The sequence below is a fragment of the Budorcas taxicolor genome, chromosome 8 (genome assembly GCF_023091745.1).
Source record: "Budorcas taxicolor isolate Tak-1 chromosome 8, Takin1.1, whole genome shotgun sequence".
Taxonomy (NCBI): domain Eukaryota; kingdom Metazoa; phylum Chordata; class Mammalia; order Artiodactyla; family Bovidae; genus Budorcas; species Budorcas taxicolor.
This window is the reverse complement of record NC_068917.1, coordinates 68,812,371-68,837,364: the sequence shown is the minus strand read 5'-3', so window position 1 is coordinate 68,837,364 and position 24,994 is coordinate 68,812,371. Positions and strand designations below refer to the sequence as shown.

The following is a 24,994-nucleotide window of genomic DNA, read 5'->3' as shown; positions in this document are numbered from 1 at the left end:
CCCATTTTTTGGCCAGGCTCTGGCCCGGGATCTGGCTACATGTCCTCTGGCCCCTAGTATCCTCTTACAGTATGTGGATGACCTTCTGTTCTGCCGCCCCTCACAAGCTCTCTCTCAGACACATACCACTATTCTTCTTAACTTCCTTAGCTCTAAAGGATACCAAGCATCTCAACCAAAGGCCCAACTCACCCAGACCTCTGTGACTTACCTAGGTCTAAAGATTACCCCAACAACCAAGGCTCTAACTACTGACAGACTCAGCCTTCTCCGAGACCTCTGCCCCCTTTCACTGGAGAACAAATCTTGTCCTTTGGGGATTAACAGAATTCTTCCAGCACTGGGTCCCTAACTATGCTTCACTGGCTAAACACCTCTACACAGCCTCAAAAGACACCCCTACTGGACCGCTCTCTTCGGAAACAGAGGTAAAAAGGCTTTCTACAACCTCTGCTCAGCTTTGGTGTCCTCTTCCCCACTCTTCCTGCCCAATCGCAATCTCCCCTATCACCTGTATACTGATGAAAAAGGGGGCATAGCCTTTGGAGCCCTCATACAGCCTGCGGGCTCTGAAGTGCTGCCAGTGGCATTTATCTCCAAACAGTTAGACCCCACCGCGCAGGGATGGTTCCCCTGCCTACGTGCCCTGGCAGCAGCAGCTTCTCTATACGCAAATGCAAAAAAAAAAAAAAACAACTAATTCTAGATCAACCCCTAACTATATTCTCACCACACCGCCTGGCTGACCTCCTGGCTTCCAAATTCCTGTCAGACCTTAGCGACTCTCAGCTCCAGCAATTCACCGTTACTAAGACACCCCTGCCTCCTGCCAGTGAGTGACACGCCCTGTCCAATGCTTGACTGGCCTCATCCGCTGTGGCTGTTGCCAATCACAACTTTGGCTATACTCTTCACCATTGGACTGGCTGTCACACCCCACCACCCCAGGACTGGCCGCCCACACTCTGACTTTCACTGGCCCTTACTTACCTTATCATCTGTTCACTACTCCTGGGGTGCTATTCCTTTAGAACGGCCTGACCTGGCCATATGTCTCTAGCCTGCCTTGAAGACTTTATCTTGACCCTACCTCAAGACCTCTGGCTGGCTACCCCGGTTATTGGCTGTGACTCTTTCATCCAGGCAATTTCTGATCTGCACTTACAGGAAACCTTCCTCCTTTTCACAAAAGCTCAAATTGATTTTTTTCTCCTTTATCACTCTCCTCCTAATATCATAGCTAAACATGCTCTTGTCACTATTCCTCCTGGCCATGATAACACGGATGGGACAACCTATGCCCTGCCCCTGGGGCTACACCAAACGAGACTGCAAAAAACTGGGTTCACAGCCTACACTGGTCATCTTTTACCTAACACTATATATATACCATATATATATTGCTCAAACTAACAATCAAAGCAGACAAAGCAATAAATTATAAGAGCACCTACTGTGTGCAATGGACTGCACTAGCCTTTCACGTGGGTTAATTAGCTTTTTGTTAGCCCATCATGTATGAATGTTAGAGTTGGACTGTGAAGAAGGCTGAGTGCCGAAGAATTGATCCTTTTGAAATGTGGTGTTGGAGAAGACTCTTGAGAGTCCCTTGGACTGCAAGGAGACCCAACCAATCCATTCTGAAGGAGATCAGCCCTGGGATTTCTTTGGAAGAAATGATGCTAAAGCTGAACTCCAGTACTTTGGCCACCTTATGCGAAGAGTTGACTCAGAAAAGGCTCTGATGCTGGGAAGGACTGGGGACAGGAGGAAAAGGGGACGACAGAGGATGAGATGGCTGGATGGCATCACTGACTCGATGGAAGTAGTCTGAAAAAACTCCTGGAGTTGGTGATGGACAGAGAGGCCTGGCATGCTGCGATTCATGGGGTCGCAAAGAGTTGGACACGACTGAGTGACTGAACTGAACTGAACTGAATTAGCCTGAAACTGTTAGGTAGGATGTTTCAGATAAACAACCAGGAGTGGCCTAGCGGAAAAGGATGCAAGCTTATCTCTCAAATCTCAACCCAGATACACCCCACTGGGGCCCAGGAGAGTTCATAGACATGCTACAAAATAACCACAGAGACTTTTACAACTCCAGAGCATGTACCCTAGGCACACAGTGGATACAAACTAACCATGAGGGCTTCTCCAACTCAGGCACATGCGTTCTTGATGCACAACTGTGTCCTCAAGTGAATTTAGGGAACCCGGAGCCCATTAAGGGTTCATGAATATTCTATACATACATACATCTGATTATTATGACAGACTGGATTATGGGAAAGACATGCACAATAGAACCTGTTGTTATGTAACTTGCAACTGTCAATCAAAACTGTCAGTCCACACCTGGTTAGATGAATATGTAAAAACCCTATCTTGAAAGACCTTTTGCCTCACCATTCCAGTGCCAGTGCCTCTCTTGGCTTGGCCCATCTCTCCCTTGAGGTGTTCCTTCTGTTCCTGCCTCAGTAAACTTGTTTTTGCAACAAGTAAGACCTCAGATTCTTTTTGTATCCTTACCAAGAATCAAGGCCCACAAGAGAGGAACCCTTCAAATTTCACTCTCTCCAAAGCCACTGATAAAACTGGGATAATTACTTTAAATTGATTACCTTAACGTATTCTTTCCAATCTTGTCTCCAAAGTGCTCCGACAATCCTATCTTCCCACAGTATACATGAGAAACATTTTCATATGTACCTTATTGTTTTTATTTGGGTTTCCAATAATTTACTAAATGGAAAGAGAACTTCTTGAGGGTAGATAATTTCATGTCTTAGAGAAAAGCAAGACATGATGGAACATCATGTTGCTGACAGAAAGCAAGGATTGTTTTTTAAAAAATGTCTGGAATAATTCTGGAAGAATGATGGAGTCAGGGGACTCCATACAATTGGATCAGCCAAGAGAGAATACCAATCATCATAGTAATTATAGGTCTTTGAAACAAGTTGAGACTGTAAGATCCATTAAATGGAAGTTTGATATTATGGAGATAAAATATAGCTGTTTTTCTAAAATTATTGTACAAATAATTCTAATTCAAATTAGAATAAAAATCAGTAATTTTTCTCCTAATTTAGTTGATCTCTGTATTTAAGAAATTTTTATAGGCTTATGTGTAACAGTAGAAAAGCCTGAATAAATGGAATTATAATAAGTTTTCTTAAAAAAGTAATTTCTGCCCCCAAAGCAGAGGTTCTGAAATTCACATAAATTAACTAAATAGATATCAGGTCAAACAGCATGGCAAGATAATTAATTCACAGTCTCTTCACAGATCCTGAAAGATGCATCCAGTGCACGTCCTGGCCAAGAATTCTTGGCTGGCAGCTGAAAGCTTCCACCCTGGCTTGTTTGAGAGAATATATTTTTATTTTAGGTGCAGCAAATTGTTAAATCCCCCAGAAGGTATGAGCATATGTATTGCTGTAAACTACAGCAAAACAGATACATTGAAAACAATACAAAAGAATATAAACCCCATTATCAATGGTTTTATAATGGACTGGGCATAAATGTTACCAAAATTTTCAAATCACTTCTTAATTTGAGTATTCTTTTTTCTGGTTTTAAGGTTAATTTAAAAATTTAGGAGAAACTGACAGATTAAACATTCTAACTAATAAAATACTTAAGGTAATTTGATGATGGCTTTAGTCAGCCTGATTTTATTTATAAGGCAATTTTTAAAGTAATTTTATTTATAAAACTAATATTTACAAACTAATTTGTGTATTGTGTATTTGTGTATATAATGTTCAGAAAAATTCTACTTGATGGATTCATACGTAGTTAAAATATTGAGAATTAAAGAAATCACCAGTATTTCTCTATACATATAAAACATTCTAGGAAACATTAAAAACACAGATATAACACCAGTATGTTGTGTGTGTGTGTGTGTGTGTGTGTGTGTGTGTGTGTGTGTGGTGACTGTGCAAGTGTGTTTTTAGGCAGAATAGTTTGAATTTAATATTTTTAGACATATAAATCATATCTTCAAACAAAAGAGAAATCTAGCCATGGATTATATTTACTTGCTGCAGAAAATGAAAGCAAGTCAACTGTTGGAAGTGTCAAAACCTGCATTCTACTGTCCGTCAGTAACTCATTATCTGTGTGACACTTATCTAAGCAATGAAAGCCCTTGTGCTGCAGGTTTTCTGATCTGTAAAGAAGAAGACAATTATAAATATTGTACGCCGTTTTAAGAATTAAAGTCAAAGAGCAGTGATACAAAGTGCTACATTCTGTTACAGATGTTCCATGTTAAGAAATTTCTTAAATCTTGGTAGATTATAAGATTTCACTTTTCAAATATGAAGGCAGGTTTAGATCTGAGAATTTGTGTTTACAAAGTCAATGATAAACTCTGAATCCAGCATCTCATCCTGTTGTAATAGAGAAAAACAAATCCAGCTCTGTATTAGATCTGTTCCTTTGTGCTCTGTTGACTGTGCTTTGTCACTCTGGCTCTGCATCTTTTGTAAAAAGATGCTACCTATAAGGAGATCAGCCCTGGGATTTCTTTGGAAGGAATGATTCTAAAGCTGAAACTCCAGTACTTTGGCCACCTCATGTGAAGAGTTGACTCATTGGAAAAGACTCTGATGCTGGGAGGGATTGGGGGCAGGAGAAGGGGACAACAGAGGATGAGATGGCTGGATGGCATCACTGACTCAATGGACGTGAGTCTGAGTGAACTCCAGGAGTTGGTGATGGACAGGGAGGCCTGGCGTGCTGCAATTCATGGGGTCGCAAAGAGTTGGACACGGCTGAGTGACTGAACTGAACTGAACTGATAGCCTGAAATATACAGGAGAGCATATATTTTCATGGCTCTTGACCTTAAAGAATATAACACTTATCCATTTATATAGAGATAAAAAGTTGCAGAATGGAGAATAACATTTGTATTGCTAGAGGTTTAAAGGAACATCATGACCTGATCTACAAGGGGAGTTAACAGGGATCCTGACACCAAGCAGTTTGCAATAACTAACCATGCTCCTCCTTCAACTTGCCTTCAAAACTGCTTTCCTGAAACCCGTCAGGGATCTGGGTTATTTTTGAAGGGATGGGGGGTTGGATGGGGGGTGGGGTGGGGGGTGGGAATGAGCCACCCATCTCCTTGCATGACCTTGCAATAAACCCGTCCATGATCCAGAACTTTAGTTTGTTTGGTCTTACTGGGCATTGGACACACAAACTTCTATTTGGTAATATTTAACACTGGGTCAGGAAAGACCCCTGGAAGAGGGCATGGCAACCCACTCCAATGTTCTTGCCTGAAGAATCTCATGGACAGAGGAACCTGGAAGGCTACAGTCCATGGGGTAAGAAAGAGTCAGGCACAACTGAGTGACTAAGCACAGCACAGCACATAACACAAATAATGATAAAATAAATGGAATATGCATCATTTTTCAGTCATAATCAAAGCTTGGTGAATGTTTTGCATTACTAGTAATTTTGAAACAGAAGTTTCATAGTAAGTAGCAATTCAACTTATTTTCCCAGCAATGTGATCTATGTATGATAAATCCTGCCATACACCTCAGTCACACATACCTATCTTCCTAAAACAAAACCCATACTTGTACTTGAATTATACCACATACTAAAGGCTGATGTTCTGATGAAATCTGCAGCAGAAACTAGCAGAAGCTGCACCCATGAAAACTTGTATAGCAAAGCAAGGCTCAGGTAACCAGACTTAACTACAAATTAATGATGTTACTTTGGAAGAAGCAACCTAGACTCACTTAGAAAACCTTCAAAGGGCGAGGTAAGGATCAGATGGAAGGATATTCGATGATTCTCCTGTCAATAGACAATCTCTCTCATTCTGAGAATAAGAATTTTTTTTTCTTATAAAAGCTCAATTCTTTCTCTGAATTTAAATTTGCTAAACCAGTGTTTATGAATACTTTCATCCTCTTGAAAAGTGCATGCATGTTTAGGTAGTCCGTAGATCTATCCCATTAATAATATTTTTGTTCCACTGAAGTAGTAAGTTATTTTCAATGTGCGTAAAGTCTGTCAATCTCCTTCAACCTGTAAACATGCCCATGGGTTCCCGTTTGGCTGTTGGTACACATAAACACAAAATCCATGTCCCCCTCCACTTCGTGTGTAGGCCATTTCATGTCCATCACTTTCTTTTTTATTCTTTCCTCCATGTTGCCATTTACCATAAGCCACACTTAAAAAGGGAAAAAGACAGCCAGGATCTATTCAAGGCATGAAGGGACTTAAACACTGTTGTACATGGATTGCAAAACAGTAGATTAAGTAACCCACTAAATATGCTTTTGTTTAATGTATGTCCATTTCATCCTCTTTGTTTAAAGCATGGTTTGACAATCCAACTGCATAGTTGGATTTAATATATATTAGATGGAGAGTGCCAGAGAAGACAATGGCAACCCACTCCAGTACTCTTGCCTAGCAAATCCCATGGATGGAGGAGCCTGGTAGGCTGCAGTTCCATGGGTTGCTAGGAGTCGGACATGACTGAAGCGACTTAGCAGCAGCAGCAGATGGAAAGTGCTTCTATCATATTTGTCATCTTTCAAGGTAAGGACCGTGATGATCATTTTTTACTTTTCAAAAATCCATTGAAGCTGCAGCTGCTGTTGCTAAGTCGCTTCAGTCGTGTCCAACTCTGTGCGACCCCAGAGATGGCAGCCCACCAGGCTCCCGTCCCTGGGATTCTCCAGGCAAGAACACTGGAGTGGGTTGCCATTTCCTTCTCCAATGCATGAAAGTGAAAAGTGAAAGTGAAGTCGCTCAGTCGTGTCCTACTCCTAGTGACCCCATGGACTGCAGCCTACCAGGCTCCTCTGTCCATGGAATTTTCCAGGCAAGAGTACTGGAGTGGGTTGCCATTGCCTTCTCTGCCATTGAAAGCTATTATCTATCAAATGTTCTCTATGAAAACAAGTGAAAAAATTGTCTAGTGTTTACTTAGACAAATAGAATATAAATGCCCCAATATGTTTGTCCAAGTTACTAAATGATACTGGGGAGGTAATAGGGGGAGGGGTTCACTTCATAATGAGGTAAACAAGAATTTTTAAGTTCTAGTCCTAATAATGAGTGTTAGTTATATGCTATTTTCCTTTCCTATTTGAAAATAAAACTTGAGGACTTATTATCTTTGAACTGTCTGCAACTGACATCTGAATATATAATTAGTGCTCTAGAAACCAACTGTTGGGGAAAATCACATTTAACCAGTTTTGAGTACAAACATTCAACAAATAATTTACTGACTGTTAAATTGTGGTTCTCTGGCAAAGTTTTAAATATCTACATTTCTAGGTATTTTAATTTGTGCATAAGGACTAAGTCGATTCACTCGTGTCCGACCCTTTGTGACACTAGTGACTATAGCCCACCAGGCTCCTCTGTCCATGGACCTGGGCAAGAATACTAGAGTGGATTGCCATGCCCTCATCCAGGGCATCTTCCTAGCCCAGGGATTGAACCCGCACCTCTTAAGTCTCTTGCATTGGCAGGTAGGCTCTTTACCACTAGCGCCACCTGGAAAAGCCCCGATTTGTAGCAGTCAGTAAGTATCAACTACTTTGTGTTTCACTTTTCATATGACAACTTAGATACCATCATAAACAATATTAACAAATCGCAGCATTCCCTATATAGAGAACAAGTAGAGATAAAGGAATATGCAAACCAGTACAGAATGCATACATTCACACAATTTTTAATATTTTAGGGGAGAAACAATATAATTTCATAATTCAAATTTAATTCAACTCTTAAAAATATTTTTCTAATTTAATTCAAAAGTGTTTTTTTTTTTTTTTTAATTAACAAGCTGGAAAAGTTTACAAATCAGTCAGGGAATATGGATGGTGCATCACAGAAATTCAGTAAAAATATTTTAAAGTTTCCCCTTTAGAAAAGAGATCAGAGTGCAGTGGATTTCACTATCTAGAAATCTGTAAAATTTCAGGTACCACAGTGATGCATTCCTTTGGAACATAAGGTGATCACTTGTTAAAGTTGCAGTAATTTAATGATGTTTATACTCAGCTATGTGTTTAATGGATCCTATAATTTTTATGTTGAATCCTTCCCCAAACTACACAGACCTTTGGGAAAAGCCTACACACACCATTTACCAAAGTAGTCCTTTATATATTGCTATATTGAGATCCTAAATTTCTTTCATCATTTAAATAAACATCAGTATACATACAGTATTAGGGCAAATAGACTTTAAAGTGGTCTCCATGATCTCAGCCTGTTAAGTCTTGATATAATCCCTCCCCTTAGTATGTGTGGGACTTGTGACTTGTTCTAACCAATGTGTGTGCTTAGTCGCTCAGTCATGTCCAACTCTTTGTGACCCTACCAGGCTTCTCTGTCCTTGGGGATTTTCTAGGCAAGAATACTGGAGTGGGTTGCCATGCCCTCCTCCAGGAGGTCTTCCCAGCCCAGGGATTAAACCCAGGTTTCTGCATTGCAGGCAGATTCTTTACCATCTAAGTCACCAGGGAAGCCCATGAATATTACAGTGGGCAGCCTATCCCTTCTCCAGGTTATCTTCCCAATCCAAGAATCAAACCTGGGTCTCCAGCACTGCAGGTGGATTCTTTACCAGCTGAGCTACCAGGGAAGCCCTTCTAACCAACAGACTATGACAAATTGGGGGATGTCATTCCTATGATCACATTTATCTTAAATAAGACACCCTCTTGCTAGCACAACTTGCTCTAGAGTTTCTCCTCTACTAGCCTTGAAGAAACAAGCTTTCATAAGTCCTCCAGCAGTGAGGAATGACGTGCTGTCAATAATCATGGGAGCAAGGAGGCAGATCCCTTCTTGACTGACTTTCTGTATAAGAACACAGCCCTGGCAGACACTTGACTGCAACCTTGCAAGAGTCTCAGTAAACCCATGCCTAGCTCCTGACTCACAGAAACTGTGCAATAATAAATGTGTATTGAGTTAAATTTGTGGTAGCTTTTAATACCTTATAGAAAATTAATATAAGAAAAAATGTTTGAGAAAAAACAATATAGAGGATATCTTTTCCCATTCATTAAAAACAACACAGAAAATTAGGTATACACACAAAAGGTGATAGCAAGGCAAAATGCATCTAATTCCAAGTGATCTTTTTGTGGTCAAAGTTAGTACCTGGCAGGCACATGGCAGGTGGAATATGGAGAGGGCAGTGCATTTTTATTACAACTGGCTTGTCAATGCAAATGGTGACATCATGTGAGTATCTAATGATCACTGCCACAAAAGTAGTTACTGGATAAATTCTCATAGTTAATATGATTTTTTGCTCTCCTAATATTCAAATATGCCCTACTTAAAATGGACTAGCCGATTTGGGGTGCTTTATTGGAAATAGATCTCAAGATCCTAGAATTTTTCCTGAAATGACAGATTTAGTTCAGATCACATAGCTTGCATTTTCCCTTAGCATAAGCATTCTTCCACTAATATTCCAAATAGTAGCTAGGTGAGAAGGTAACTCAAGGAATGTTTTGCCTACATAAGGTCAAAATTTAGAAAGGAAAATGGAGAGATTTAGTTTAAAATGTGACTTATTCCCTAATAAATGAACATACAGTCACAAGAAAGCAAAGAGTTGTTATAATCTCCAGGAAAAAAAAAAATCACAGGACTGCAAAGAAAAGTGACCTAACCATCCCATACATAAAGAAAAAAAAATTTAGGACTATATTTCATTCAGATGTGGATGGATACACTTCCAGTGTTAAATATGGAATTTATCAGTTCAGTTCAGTCGCACAGTAGTGTCCGACTCTTTGTGACCCCATGAATCACAGCACGCCAGGCCTCCCTGTCCATCACCAACTCCCGGAGTTCACTCAGATTCACATCCATCGAGTCAGTGATACCATCCAACCATCTCATCCTCTGTCATCCCCTTCTCCTCCTGCCTCTGATCCCTCCCAGCATCAGAGTCTTTTCCAATGAGTCAACTCTTCACATGAGGTGGCCAAAGTACTGGAGTTTCAGCTTTATACATGGGCACGAATTTAGTTAGAAAATAAACATTTCTGTGAGATTACTAGGTGATCCTTATTACAATTTACAAAGAATAGAATGACAAATCACAAAGAAAAATAAGCAAATTATCACAGATTAAAATCCTTTACACGTTTTTCTACCCATGAATTCTCTGTTTCACATCTGAGCTTAATTGTAGAATTTCATAGCTGACATTCAACACTCATTTCATTATTAAAATATATCAAAATTGATTTAAAAGACACAAAAGGAAAAGCAATCAGCCAAAAAATGTTTTCTCAGGTGTTTGGCCAATGGGCTCTGGTTCATAGGAATATGGAAATGCAGCTGAAGGCCATCTGAGAAGCACTTCCTGGTTTAAAAATGTCAGCAAGTGATTGATAAAAGAAGCTTACTATAGGTTTCCATGTAACACAGAACGTTAGAGTCCAATGTTGATAAACTTCCATGGAGTATTTTTAAGAGCGTAGAGCTTGAATCCTTCTTCTCACTTAAAACCTGAAGTAATTATGTAAAATACATTTGCCTTTTAGAAGATCAAGTCAGAACAGTCAGAAACTGCCAATCAGTGATTAATGAGCACACCAAAGTCACTGTCACATAAATGGATCAAGAAGCAGCACTGAGCAGAGCCTCCAGGGACTGTTTGTGAGCAAGCTGATGGCATTGGACCCCCACTGCCTGTCCCAGAAGGACAACAGGTGGGTTTCATCCACTGGGAGCCCCTGACTTAGCAAGAAAGTCACATCATCTTAGTAATCAGTAAATCACAATAGCAGATCAGAAGAAATACTCTTTCTGGCTTTCATTGACTGTACATTGCATGTTGAGCTCACTTTTCAGAGCAGTTTCAGCATTGTCTCCAGTTTTTGGAATATTTGTTTCATTTTTTTGGTACAGCCATCTCTGTTGATAAATGCGTATAGCAATGGCAGTGATGCAGAGCAAAATAAATACCACAACCGCTATCACACCTACAGAGAAGGGAAAATACAAAGTCAGATTATAAACTGTAAATGTCAGCCTAACTAGAATCTACCCTAGCACCATTTATCATCAGAAAATTTGAAACCAAGTAATATTATAACTTTAAGTTTACTTCTAAGTCCATGCAAACTTTAGACACAGAGGTTTTATGCCTTAATTCCAAAGACATATCTGATTGGATTCCAGTTGATGCCTTCACACTAAAGTGCAGAAACACCATAGGCCTCTTAGGTCATGCCTGCGTGGCTAACTGAGTAAGCAGGTTTTTATTTTTAAAAGGTATAGACTGTGTAGCCCTATTATAGAGTGATTATATGCTTTATTGTTGTTGTGCAATTGCTAAGTTGTGACCAATTCTTTGTGACAGCATGGACTGCAGTGTGCCAGATTTCTCTATCCTCTTAGTGCGCTTATCTATCTCCTAGTGTGCTTAATTACCCAGTCGTGTCCAACTCTTTGCGACCCTATGGACTGTATAGCCTGCCAGGCTTCTCTGTTCATGGAGATTCTCTGGGCAAGCATACTGGAGTGGGTTGCCATACCCTCCTCCAGGGGATCTTCCCAACCCAGGGATCTAACCCAGGTCTCCTTCATTGCAGGCAGCTTCATTACCATCTGAGTGACCAGGGAGCTCAAATTTATGTCCATTGAGTTGAATATGCTATCTAATAGTCTCATCCTATGCTGCCCCACTTTTCTTTTCACCTCAATCTTTCCTAGCATCAGAGTCTCTTCCAATGAATCAGCTTTTTGCATCAAGTGGCCAAATTTCTATGTGTTTTAATGAAAATTTGATTAAACTGTTATGCTGATATACAGTTGAACTACAATAATATGGTGTATATTTCATCTATGTCTATGAGACCAAGAGAGTCTTAAGTGATTGTTGCCTCTGGGGGTCTACACTCTTGTGTGACTCCCTTGTGACTTGCTTCTAACCAATACAATATGACAAAGTTGATGGTCTGTACCTGATTATTTGTACATGATTACGTTACATAAGACTGTAGCACCTGTACTGTTGGAGTCTCCTTCTTCCTGCTGGCTATGAGGTGGCAAGAGCCATGCTGGGAAACCACCACATGACAAGGAACTCTATGAACCAGTGAAAATTCAGAAGCTCTCAGTGCTACAGCTGCAAGACACTGAATGCAGCCAACAATCTATGCAAGTGAAAAAGGCTCCATCCCCAGTAGAAACTTCAAATGTGACCCCAGCCCAAGATCCCAAGTGACACACATTCATTTCAGGATTGTGAGACCCTTAGCAGAGGACCTAACTGAGATGTGTCCAAACTCCCGATCCATATAAACTGAGGAACAATACACGTGGATTGTGTTAAGTTGCTAAATAGTTGATAATTTGTCATGTAGCAATTGATAACTAATATACTATATTATAAAAATCTGTAGAAATATTAATAACATTCAGTTATATGAAAAGTAAAACATTTCTCATGCTGGAAATGTTTTAAGTATTGAAGACACTAACTTTGCCAGTTGTTCTCAACCTTGGCTACATAGTAGACGATAACAGAATTTTGGGTGGGAGGCTGGGGTATCAGTATTATTTCAAAAGTTTCATGGATTATTTTAATGCACCAGCAAGCTAAGCCATAGGGATATTAAGTCAAGCTATATCACATTAGTGAAGAATAAATATCCAATCCATCTGAAACAGGCAAAAAGGAACATTCACTAGTCAATATAGTTTCAAGATGATTGGCATAGGCATTAATTAGTATTCCTAATTAACAAATGTAAGCAAACACATGTTAGTGTTTAGTTATGTAAATCAAAATTTGTATTGCAAAATGAAGTTTCTTTATTATACTCTGAGACAGACTTAAGCAAGTGTGATGGAGCCCAACAAACTTGAAGCTTGGTTCGGTGCAATTGGTCACAAAGATTCCTGAGGACATGCTATCAGGAACTCAGACTCCTTAGCTGAGACGAGGTAGCATATTTATTACTCTATGAATATTCTTAAATATTTATTCATACGTAGAATATTCATTGCTTTCAATATATTTTCCATTTCATGTGAGAAACAATAACAGAGTTACTTTAATTATTTTTATGTTTAGTCATAGAGCTTTGTTTTAAGAGCTATATCATGTCCAATTTTAGTGTCAGGGACCACTAACTCAGTAACAGTGATCAAACCACTTAATTATATGACGATTGTTACCATTACACTGACCCACCTCTACATCCAGGATTTTCTGTATGTGATTGATCACCTCTAACTCTACCTTGTTTTTGTTTTGTGAGGTTTGGTGGGATCCTAGAATAACTTCCACCTCCACCCTCTATCTGAAGAGACTGAGATAATGTGAAGAACGCATCTGATGGCTTCCATAACCTTCCTATCAGCAACTCCAGTGTAAATGTGTTTTTGACAAGTGCTCACGCCTGTGTCTGTGTCTCTGTCTATCTACACATCTGTATCTTTCTCTATCCATCCATCTGCCCATCCACAGCATAGATCGCTTGGTAAGAAATTCTCTGTGATCTCTGGTTTACCAGGTTCGAATATTGATTAGGTTAATACTCCTTTCCTAGTGCTTCCTTTGTTTACAGGGGAGAAAATAAAAATGGAAAATGCAGAATATGGAGAAATTCACCTATTGGGATAATCCTTTAAACAGATCAAATATTTCACACAAAGGTGAAGTCTGTGAACAATTTTTTAAAAGTCTGATAGTTCTTTCAGGAACAATACTCTGGAGGTCTAGATACTCAGTAACTGACAAACCACACAGCCACCAGCCCCCATACAGATGGAAGGAAGGTTCAAGTACATTGTAGGGTCCAGTAAACTGAACCCTTCTGTCCCTAAGACCTTCTGTGCTTGGCTCCCATGTATCAGGAGCCAAAAAAGATTTCTCAGGGGAGTGCCACTAGAGTAACTTACTTTGTACATCTTGCCAGTGATGTTTAGCAAAAGCAATACAACTCTGTTCAGTGGTAAAGAATCTGCCTGCCAATGCTGGAGATGCAGGAGACATGGATTCAATTCCTGAGAACGGCATCCCACTCCAGTATTCTTGCCAGGAAAATCCCATGGACAGAAGAGCCTGGCCAGCTACAGTTCATGGGGTTCCAACAAGTCAGACATGACTGAACGACTGAGCACACACACACACGCAGGCAATAAAACTCTAAGGACCACATCTTTGTCCTATCATCAATTTGACTTTTACCTTTGTTCTCTCTAATAAAAGGACACCAACTATTATAATCGGCAAAATTTTGAACTTTGGGTTCCTACTTTGTAAATATTAATCACATTTAAGTTGATTTATTTTCACTTAATTTTGACATTATAGTGAAGTTTTCTCATTAAAAATAAATCAGAATGATTTGGGATTAAGACTTAATTTCAATTTTAACAAGAAACTTATTCTTTTTGGATATGCATTATAAATAATATTTATAGCTTTTATTTGTTTTTGGAGTTATAAGATGGAGGTCATATTCCTCACTCATTACAAAAATAAAAGTAATTGATACAGAAATGGAAATAATGACATTCTTACATAGATTTGATCAGCACGTTAAAATGTCTGAATACTTCACTAGTTGTCTGGAGAAACCTGGTATCTTAATAAATGCAGGCAGATCCAATCTGAGCAGGTATGTAGCTGGCCTAACCCAGTCCAATCACCCAGCTCTAGGAGTAATTACCTCACTTTGAGGTAGCAAAGAATGGAGAGTAGTTTACTTCTACTCACCAAGCAGAGTTTTCAACTGACTCACATTTCCATAATCTAATTAAACAAATTAAAATGTTCTTTGAATGATAAGGAGGGAGAATTGAATGTTAATTTTTGAGTCCTACCTGGATAAGTTTTGTTTCAGGGGATATAATAGAAGATATTTAAAGTGCAATTACTTTTACTTCTTCATATATATATATATATATATATATATATATATGAATGATTTATTTAATGGATATCTATATGTATCTACCTAGATAGACAGCTAGCCGCCTATCTCTCTGCCCAAAGATAACCTTGATGCTAGATGCAGTTTTACATCTTTATGTTTAGGTAATTGACAATTTGTATAATTTAGGTGCTTCTCCCAATAAATGTTGCATTTTTTAATTTTAAATAAAATTTATTTTCTTTTTAAATTTAGAGAATAATTGTTTTGCAATGTTGTGTTAGTTTCTATCATACAACAAGGTGAATCAGCAGCCTTCCACTAGCTATTTAACACACAGTAGTGTATATATGTCAATGTTGCTTTATGTTTTATTTTTAATCTTATTTTTAAGTGTTCTGGGCTAAGGGGCTGACCTCTGGCTATTTTAAATCAAAGAAGTAAAAGTAAATGTGTCTTAAATATGTATACATTCTGAGAGAAACTAATGACTATTTTCAAATGAAAAACCTCTTATTATTATAGTTTGGCAACCATCCTTTAAAAAAAAGGAGCCATCAGTTCCTTCTACAAAGCTTTTTCGAAGGAGCTGAGTTCGGTACAGTTGCATCAAGAACATTAGCAAATGTACGTGGTCTGCCATTGACCTCACAATCATCACGGATTCTCAGATATTTTTTGGACTTTGCTAACAGTGACAACAGAACCAAGGAAGAGGTCATTTGCGGCCGCATTACCTCCGATGACAGCGGAGTCACTTCTGTCCGCATTAACTAAGGGCCGTCCCTCATCCGTTGGTCCAGAACGACCTACAGTAGAAAAAGGGAGGATGACAGAGAGTGGAAAGGAGGAGTTTTGAGAAATCCACAAACGTTTGAAAGAGGAGCAGATAATGCAGTGACAGAAACGAATTTGAAACGAAGAACCAAGACTGGAAAGACCAGAGAAGTGAGAAGATGAATTGAGGACTTTGGGGAACCTCTGGCATGGAGATTCTGAGCATAATCTTGCTGGCAAGTGAAACGCAATTGTACAGGGATGCAGATGGAGTGGAAGGCCGCAGGGAGCGAGCCACACACCTGCTCCGCCTGAGAGAGGGCGGGTCGCCTCCCGCGCTGGGGCTCCGGGCCCCGTCCCATCCGCGCAGCGGGACGCGGTGGCCACGTGTCCGCGGACGGTGACCTGGGAGTGGCCGCCAGAGCGCAGCGCCGCCTTCAGAGGGACTGCAGGCCCGAAGCGCACCGCAGAAAGGCAGCCGGTGAAGCCGCGCGCGCCGGCCCGCAGCGTGTCCGGGTCCGCGCCGAGGGGCTCTGCGGACAAAGCAGCAGACACACCGTTAGGGCTCATGGGCATCTGGCGGGGGCGCCAGACCAGCCCGCCTCTGCGTAGCAGTGATGAACTGAGCCTCCCTCCAAGCCTTTCCTCCTTTCTTCCTTAGGCCGTACCAGAGAGGCCTTGGTTGATGCCCTGCGGTTGTTCACTTCCCGTGGGAAAAAATTAAAACTTCCTTGGATGCAGTCACTGTTAACGGGAGAATGAAATCCTCCTCCACCAAAGCAGTTTTCAAAATATTTTGAACAGGATTTGTGACCAGTATTCTAGATGGTTGGTGACCTAGGTCTCATGAGGACGGTAGAGTTCTAGGAACTCCTTCTGAAGTTACCTCCTAATTAATATTTCAGTCTTGCTGACTGTTCTGAGTCTCACAGTGAGGGCGTCTCCTTACCCACAACTGCTGTCCCAGGAACACCACATTCCACTTTCTTTTCCCCTCTCCACAAGGGTGATCTCTGTCCCTACTGTATAAATAAAGGCTTGTCCTCACCAACCCCATCCTGATCCCAGTTCTCACCTCAAACTGACAGAGGTTGGTTATTATGACCTAAAGAAGAGCTGCGATTGACACAGGAGAGCAGACCATCAATTCCTTCTTTTCAGTGATGCCTGCCTCCCGCAGTGCACTTGCTCAGTGGGCAAGAAATCTGACCCAAGGCCCCTTAGTTGTAGACTTCAAGTTTAAATGTGTCAGTCAGGGAAGGAAGAATCTGCATCCCCACAGGAAACCACGTCAGTATGCGGCAACTTTGGCATCTGCTGTCAAACTCCTTCCTGCTTCATCATGTATAGAAAGGCTCATAGTCTCTTCTTTTTCAAACAATCAGTTACCAAGAATTTACCAAATGACTCCCATAGTCTGGACATTGTGTTAAGCGATTTATAGAGGTTATTTCTTAATGCTCAAACTACCCTTAGTACTTTTACTCCTATTTGAAGTTAAGTTGACACTGGTTCCAAATAGGAAAAGGAGTATGTCAAGGCTGTATATTGTCACCTTGCTTATTTAACTTCTATGCAGAGTACATCATGAGAAACGCTGGACTGGAAGAAACACAAGCTGGAATCAAGACTGCTGGGAGAAATATCAATAACCTCAGATATGCAGATGACACCATCCTTATGGCAGAAAGTGAAGAGGAACTAAAAAGCCTCTTGAGGAAAGTGAAAGAGGAGAGTGAAAAAGTTGGCTTAAAGCTCAACATTCAGAAAATGAAGATCATGGCATCCGGTCCCATCACTTCATGGGAAATAGATGAGGAAACAGTGAAAACAGTGGCAGACTTTATTTTTGGGGCTCCAAAATCACTGTAGATGGTGATTGCAGCCATGAAATTAAAAGACGCTTACTCCTTGGAAGGAAAGTTATGACCAACCTAGATAGCATATTAAAAAATAGAGATATTACTTTGCCAACAAAGGTCCATCTAGTCAAGGCTATGGTTTTTCCAGTGGTCATGTATGGATGTGAGAGTTGGACTGTGAAGAAAGCTGAGCGCCGAAGAATTGATGCTTTTGAACTGCAGTGCTGGAGAAGACTCTTGGGAGTCCCTTGGACTGCAAGGAGATCCAACTAGTCCATCTTAAAGGAGATCAGTCCTGGGTGTCCATTGGAAGGAATGATGCTGAGGCTGAAACTCCAATACTTTGGCCACCTCATGCGAAGAGTTGACTCATTGGAAAAGATCTAATGCTGGGAGGGATTGAGGGCAGGAGAAGAAGAGGATGACAAAGGATGAGATGGCTGGGTGGCATCACTGACTCAATGGACATGAGTTTGGGTGGACTCCGGGAGTTGGTGATGGACAGGGAGGCCTGGCGTGCTGCGATTCATGGAGTCGCAAAGAGTCGGACATGACTGAGCGACTGGACTGAACTGAACTAACGGACAAGTGGGATCATTATATTATTCTTTCTTTTTTAATGAATGCATGTACCTGCCATAGAATATGTGTATATATTCTCTAAGTTTTTTTAGCCAGCATAATGCATGCATGCTAAGTCACTTCAGTTGTGACTTAGGTCCTACTCTTTGTGACCCCGTGGACTGTAGCTCACTAGGCTACTCTGTCCATGGGATTCTCCAGGCAAGAATACTGGAGTGGTTGTCGTGCCCTCCTCCAGGGGGCTGGCATAATAGTCAGCCTTTAAGTTCACCCTGAGAATCTGAGCTCTGATCCAATCTATCATGATGTTGTAGATAAACTCTCAGAGGACAACCTTTGTTTCTGTTGAGTTTGAGTTTTTGAGGAGCACTGTTCTTTTGTCTCCATTTCCTGATGAATATAAATAATAATAAATAGCTTTTATGGGACATGTATCATTCAGTACATATATGCTAGACACTGAAAAATAAAGGGCTATTGTTATCATAAAAATAAAGTGAGCATTTAGAGCAGGATTTAATGACTTGCCTCATGCTATACCACTAGTAAGCAGTTGGAGAGAACTTTTGAATAAGAGCATTTGAACTCTGAAGCCAGGAGTATAACCTCACTGCCTTTAAGCTTTGTCAGCTAGCTTTATCTGGTGCATCAGTTACAGAAGGTCACTGTCCTTAACATCTCTCTCATGCAACATATGGAAGCTCCTGGTGGACAGTGTGTTTTATTCTTGTCTTCCCCTGCACTTAGCTTAGTGTCTGTTACATAGGACATATGCAATATATATTTTATAATCAAAGAATACATTTAGTCCTATTACCACCCTTCTGTGGATGGTCTGGCTGTTGAAATTTTTAAAATGTGGCCCTCTGAAGGTGTGGTCTGAGAAATTCTGTGATTTCTTGTGATTCTGGGAAAGAATGAAGGCAGGAGAAGGGGACAACTGAGGATGAGATGGTTGGATGGCATCACCGACTCAATGGACCTGAGTTTGAGCAAACTCCAGGAGATGGTGAAGGACAGAGAATCCTGGTGTGCTGCAGTCCACAGGGTCCAAAGAGTCAGACACAACTGAGCAACTGAACACCACCACCACCACCACCTTGTGATAAAAGATGACTTGCACTGGCTTCAGCTAAGGATGCATGTCCATAGTTGGCTGACGTCTTACGCCACTGAGTTTTACCAAATGTCATGGTAACTAAACACGTTCTTATTTGTCATTAAAGGAAACCAACATACTCTGAAGCTTCTTTTGAAGGGTGAAAAAATATGCCATTCCCAAATATGCCACTTTGGCATAAAGATTATTTACTTGAAAACAGCAAGTAGAAGGACACTGATGTCCATTTTACTTCTTGAAAGCAGCAGATAAAACTCCCATGGAAAAGCTGCCCTCTCTGTGCCAGGAGGGAAAATGCATTGTTATGACCAGAGATAAGCAGTCCAGCCCAGAGAAATCTGTACCTACAAACATTGTTAACAGATTGTTAAAACAATACCTTCCTTCACTCTCCTCATACATTTTACTTACTTTTTCATAATCACCACTGTTTGTTCAAATTAGTATATAAATACTTGGGCCTACCTGCTTTTTGGGTCTTTAGTTTCCTATGGGGGCCACATGTACATTTACAAATCTTTATGTTTTTCTCCTGTTAATATATCTTAAGTAAACATAATTCTCAGGCCCAGTTATAGATCTTAAGAGAAAAGAGGTCAAGCATTGTCTCCCCTACAAACTCATGGGGTGGATTTCTTGAATCTTATTACAGGTTGTTACTTTTTCTCCTATCAAACTTCATTTCATAATGAGATAAATTTTTTATCTTTATTTCTCCTGGCTTGACAGAGAGCTGTACCTTCAAGAAAAATGGTCTAACTTTGAGATTTTCAGCAAATGCACGGGGAGCTGTTTCAGCTTACAAAATTTTGTTTATGAGTTTAAAGTTGCAAAAATAATGTTTGCTATGGAAAAGACCTCTAAAAAGACCTAAACTCAAGAGGCGTGCATTTGCATTGTTATAATCTCATAAACATCTCTCTGACACACATAGCTATATTGGCCAACTCGATTAAATGAAATATCAAATAGCATTATGCATGTGGAATTTTAGGTAGATTCCTAAGTACACTGAAGTAAAATGAGTTTGGCACAACCCCACTAAAGGATTATCAATTAAAAGGGTACTTGAAAGATGACATTTTTTTAAAATTTTGGATTCAAACAGTATGTTTCTTAAAGGAAGACACCCTTGCTTCCAGGACTTTTGCAAGGCTAAAATACTGGAGAAAAAATTACAGGTAAAATAAAAGTTTTAGCTGTTGGACAAAAAGAGCAACTAGATACTACTAGCTTTTCTGGTCAAAGTTTTGACCTGGGAACTACCAGGCAAGGTTAACAGAAGGAACCCAGGACAGACATATATCATAATGAGTTAGATCAATTTTGTGGAATTTATTTTTTAAAAGATAACCTGGCTTCATATCTGTAGATAGTGTTATTACTAAAGAAAGAAACATCAGTAGTATATTATATTGCATTATATTTTCCCATATTTCAAGATACTTTATATATATATATGTGTGTCGATTTGAGAATGTGACTATGTATGGGGGATTTATGTGTATCTGAATAGCCTGTCATTAATCATGTAGCTTTAATTATGTTGTGCATGTATGTATGGGTATAAATATACACTGAAAGTTTTGGTGTTCATAACTTTCTGTCATTTTCCCAACCTGAGGTCATGGTTTTCTTTTTTGTTTTTTTTTGATTGGAGTAATTCTCTAGTATAGCCTTCAGATGGGATGCTTGATTAATATTTAATCTTAATCTTTCCTTGTTATCTAAAATATCTTTTATAACCTTGTCAGATAAATTATATATTAGATGCTTGAAATTCAGTCATTCTTCTTAGCAGTATAGCTATATTATTATATCATTTTTATTCTGTTGTTGCAAATGACAAATTGGATGCTGATACCAATACTATTATTTTTATTGTAGCAACTTCTGCCTGAAAAGTTTGGAAGACTTTTCTCTATGGTTTTGTGATTCAGGGATTTTCCCAGAATTTCTGCAGATGTGTGTCTATTCTCATTAAGATCAATAAGTCCTTTCAATCTGCAACTCAGCTTTTCCTTTAGTTAAGAGAAATTTTTAAATACATAATCTTTGTCTTTGCTTTTAATTCTCTTTTTGGATCTACAATTATTCATACTAAGTGTTCTAGATCTAACTTCCAAGTCCCTTTTACTTTCCATCCTAATTTCTGCTTCTTAATCTTTTTGCTTATGGCATGATACTCCAAGTCACTTCTAAGGAAAATCAGTGATGATTCTCTTCTTTAGATCATCCAGCAACATTTTGAAAAGTCATATTAACTCCCAGAGTTTATGTTTGTATCTGTATGTGTGATTTTATTAAAATATCCTTGAGTGCCAAGTTTTATCCTAGTTTTCTGTCTTCTTCAATAGCTCCAAATTGATGTGGAAATTTTGTTGTTTTTTCTTCTTGCCCCATCCCCACTCTTACTTTTAGATTCTCTCAGTGGTGGCATCATTGTTTACTTATATATTTATTGGGATGGCTTGTTGGAACTCCATGGGTTGCAGATGTTATACAGTATACCAGGCCTGACACTCTGGACAGTGCCACTTCTCTGCCCCTGTAGTCAGCAGCAGACCTGCAGGCAGACTGTCTGACTTCTTATGAAGCATAGGAGGAGGTCTCTCACCCTTGCCTTCACTGTGGTAGGAAGGATATGACCCAGTGATCCAGCCCTTAATCAGCTTCAGAAGGAGCAGAGAGAACGGGGATTATCATGCAGAGCAATGTTGACCTTCGCTATGGAAGTCTTGAGTTCTCTGAAAGGCAAGCTTTCCCCAGGATCCACAGGCTTCACACACCACCCAAGACTCTGCTATGTCCTCCTCCAGCTGCTGCTGCTGCTGAGTAACTTCAGTCATGTCTGACTCTGTGCAACTCCATGGACAGCAGCCCACCAGGCTCCTCTGTCCCTGGGATTCTCCAGGCAAGAATACTGGAGTGGGTTGCCATTTCCTTCTCCAATGCATGCATGTATGCATGCTAAGTCGCTTCAGTCATGTCCAACCCTGTGCGACCCCATGGACAGCAGCCCACCAGGCTCCTCTGTCCATGGAATTCTCTAGGCAAGAATATTGGAGTGGGTTGCCATTTCCTTCTCCAATGCCCTCCTCCAGTCCCGTGGGCAAATCCTCACCTCTGCTCTCTTATTCACACTTCCCTGCCCTCTTCTGCCTGCTGGGATAGCCCTACAGTTCCTGGGTTTAGTGGTACAAGTAAGTTGAATTGGGAGTAGAAACAAGTCTTACAGTCCAAGCTGCCATGTCCCAGACCTAGGTCCACACAAAGTCAGCATTCAAATTAACAGAACTGTGCTTAGAAACACAGTGTGAATCTGTCTTCCCTATAAGCTGACTCCTGAAATCCCATCCTTAAGGATCTTTTCTTTTGGCTCAAAAATCTTCCCTTTAAAGTGCAAAGAAAAAAAAAGTGGGGGAAACCTTAGGCAAAACTTAATGCATATTAAAAATTAACATCTTAGGATGAAAATGTTTGATCAACCCTTAGCTTGAGAACACAGGCATCAACAAGAAGTAAGGGCAAAACAGGTGTACCTTCAAGGTAGGATAAGGAGGGGGCAGGAAAGTGGTTTGAGTGTGAATGTGAAGCAAAGAAAAGTTTAGGAAAGAGTGTGATAAAGGCTGAGAATAAAGTTCATTTCCACTGTAATTTTGAGTAAACCCCCTTAAATCACTTTGAATGAAAACAGATTGAATCTATTTTTTCTCTTAAAAAATGTCTATGGTACAAAATCTTGAGAGCAGTATCAGATTTCCAACAATTCAGGACATAAACATTCTCAACTGTCTCAGGTATTGCTAGTGTTGCCTTTAAAATATATTGCCAAGGCCACACATTCTAACACAAGAGATGATTTCTGGTTTTGTGAGGAAAAAGCATGTTAATGAAAGGTCCACAAGGAAGGGAAGGAGCAAAGAATTAAGGTGTGCGTGAAGAGCTTTCTGCTACCCACAATGAGCAGTGCTTCTGAAAGGCGCTGGCAGTAACCAGTGGAATAGCAAAAAGAATATTTCCAAGATTCCCTAAGGCTCTCATCTGCAAGCAAGTATCAGGAAAGGTGAGCTGTCCATGGAATTGCAGGAAGCAATGAAGAGCATTAGAAAGTGTAAATACATAATTAAGTGAATACTGACTGTTGAAACAACAGCAGTAATAATATCTTATGGAAAAAATAATATCCATAAGTGAAGTGCATGACAACAATGGCAAAAAGGGTGGAAGAGGAAGTAAAATGGGAATAAAAATAAGGTTTTTATGTGGTTTGGGAAGTGTACATTCAAAGTAGAATGTAATAAATCAAGTATGAGTAATCTTTGGGGTAACTGCTAAAAAAATAAAGAGGTACAGCTATAAAGCTGATACCAAAGATTAATAGTCCCAAACTGGCAGTAATTCAGCTTCACGTTAACATGAGAATAAACAAACTGGTATATTCATGCAATAAAAGACTATCAAGCAAAAAAAGCTAGTGAACCATGACTACATGCAACAAATGTTAAAAAAAACATTTTGGCAAATGGAATTGGCTAGACAGAATATAAATATCAACCTGCTATTTATTTTGGACTTGATGAAACAACAGTGAACATCCTTTATTCTAAATAAATGACATGATTAGAAAATGATGCTAAGTAAAATTTTCAGTCTGTCTTTTGAACAATTCATCATTGGAGGGACCTGATTTTCAGAGTCAGCAAGAAGTGACTTATTCTCCCTTCCCTGCACCCCACTTCCACCACACCAAACTATCGCTGGCACTTGCAGCCAATACCCAGGAAGAAATCAGGGGTGATTTGAAACTCTGAGCTCTTTAACAAGCACTCCCGGAAGGTATTTCCTGGAATAATTGTTGTTTAGTCACTAACTGGTGTCTGACTCTGCTACACCATGGACTGCAGCCCACCAGGCTCCTCTGTCCATGGGATTTTCCTAGCAAGAATACTGGCGTGGGTTGTCATTTTTTCCTCCAGGGGATCTTCCCAATGCAAGGATAGAACTCTCATCTGCTGTTTGGCAGGTGGGTTCTTTACCACTGAGCCACCCTGGGAAGCCCAATTGGAAGAATAGTCTTTAGTAAACTAAAAAGACTCTTCCCATAATAACGTTTGAGTAATCTTTCATATAACAAAGAAACATTGTCAGAATTCTACATGTTTGCTGCTTTCAGATCATCAGTCCTTCTCTAAATTGTGATTAGGCTCATGTAGCCTCTCCTTGATGGAGAAGGCAATGGCAACCCACTCCAGTACTCTTGCCTGGAAAATCCCGTGGATGGAGGAGCCTGGTAGGCTTCAGTCCATGGGGCCGCAAAGAGTCAGACATGACTGAGCGACTTCACTTTCACTTTTCACTTTCATGCATTGGAGAAGGAAATGGCAACCCACTCCAGTGTTCTTGCCTGGAGAATCCCAGGGACGGGAGCCTGGTGGGCTGCTGTCTATGGGGTCGCACAGAGTCGGACACGACTGAAGTGACTTAGCACCAGCAGCAGCAGCAGCCTCTCCTTGATATACCCTTACTCCCATTTAGAGGTCCAAGTTCTTCCCTCCCTGTTTTCCATCAAATCCTATTCTTGAATAAACTCATTCATACAATAGAAGAAATGTCCAGTTATGACTCAGTGTTCCAACTCTCTCAGGGACATGTGCAGAAAATGCATTATTAGCAAAAGAAATAAATCTCTAATGGATTTTTTATTATTCAGATAT

The 24,994-nt window shown here is 40.1% G+C and overlaps 1 protein-coding gene across 1 annotated transcript in view; it reads right to left on the bottom strand.

Moving 5' to 3' along the window:
• Positions 1 to 10,836: 10,836 nt before the first annotated feature.
• The window catches only part of LOC128052229 (contactin-associated protein-like 3), a 187,450-nt gene continuing 173,292 nt past the window's right edge, over positions 10,837 to 24,994 (bottom strand). Inside the window, exons 21-23 of the mRNA XM_052644721.1 lie at positions 16,016 to 16,246; positions 15,674 to 15,745; positions 10,837 to 11,030 (exon numbers count right to left, since the gene is read on the bottom strand). Coding sequence (XP_052500681.1) covers positions 10,837 to 11,030; positions 15,674 to 15,745; positions 16,016 to 16,246 — 497 coding nt within the window. The remainder of the gene's footprint in view (positions 11,031 to 15,673; positions 15,746 to 16,015; positions 16,247 to 24,994) is intronic.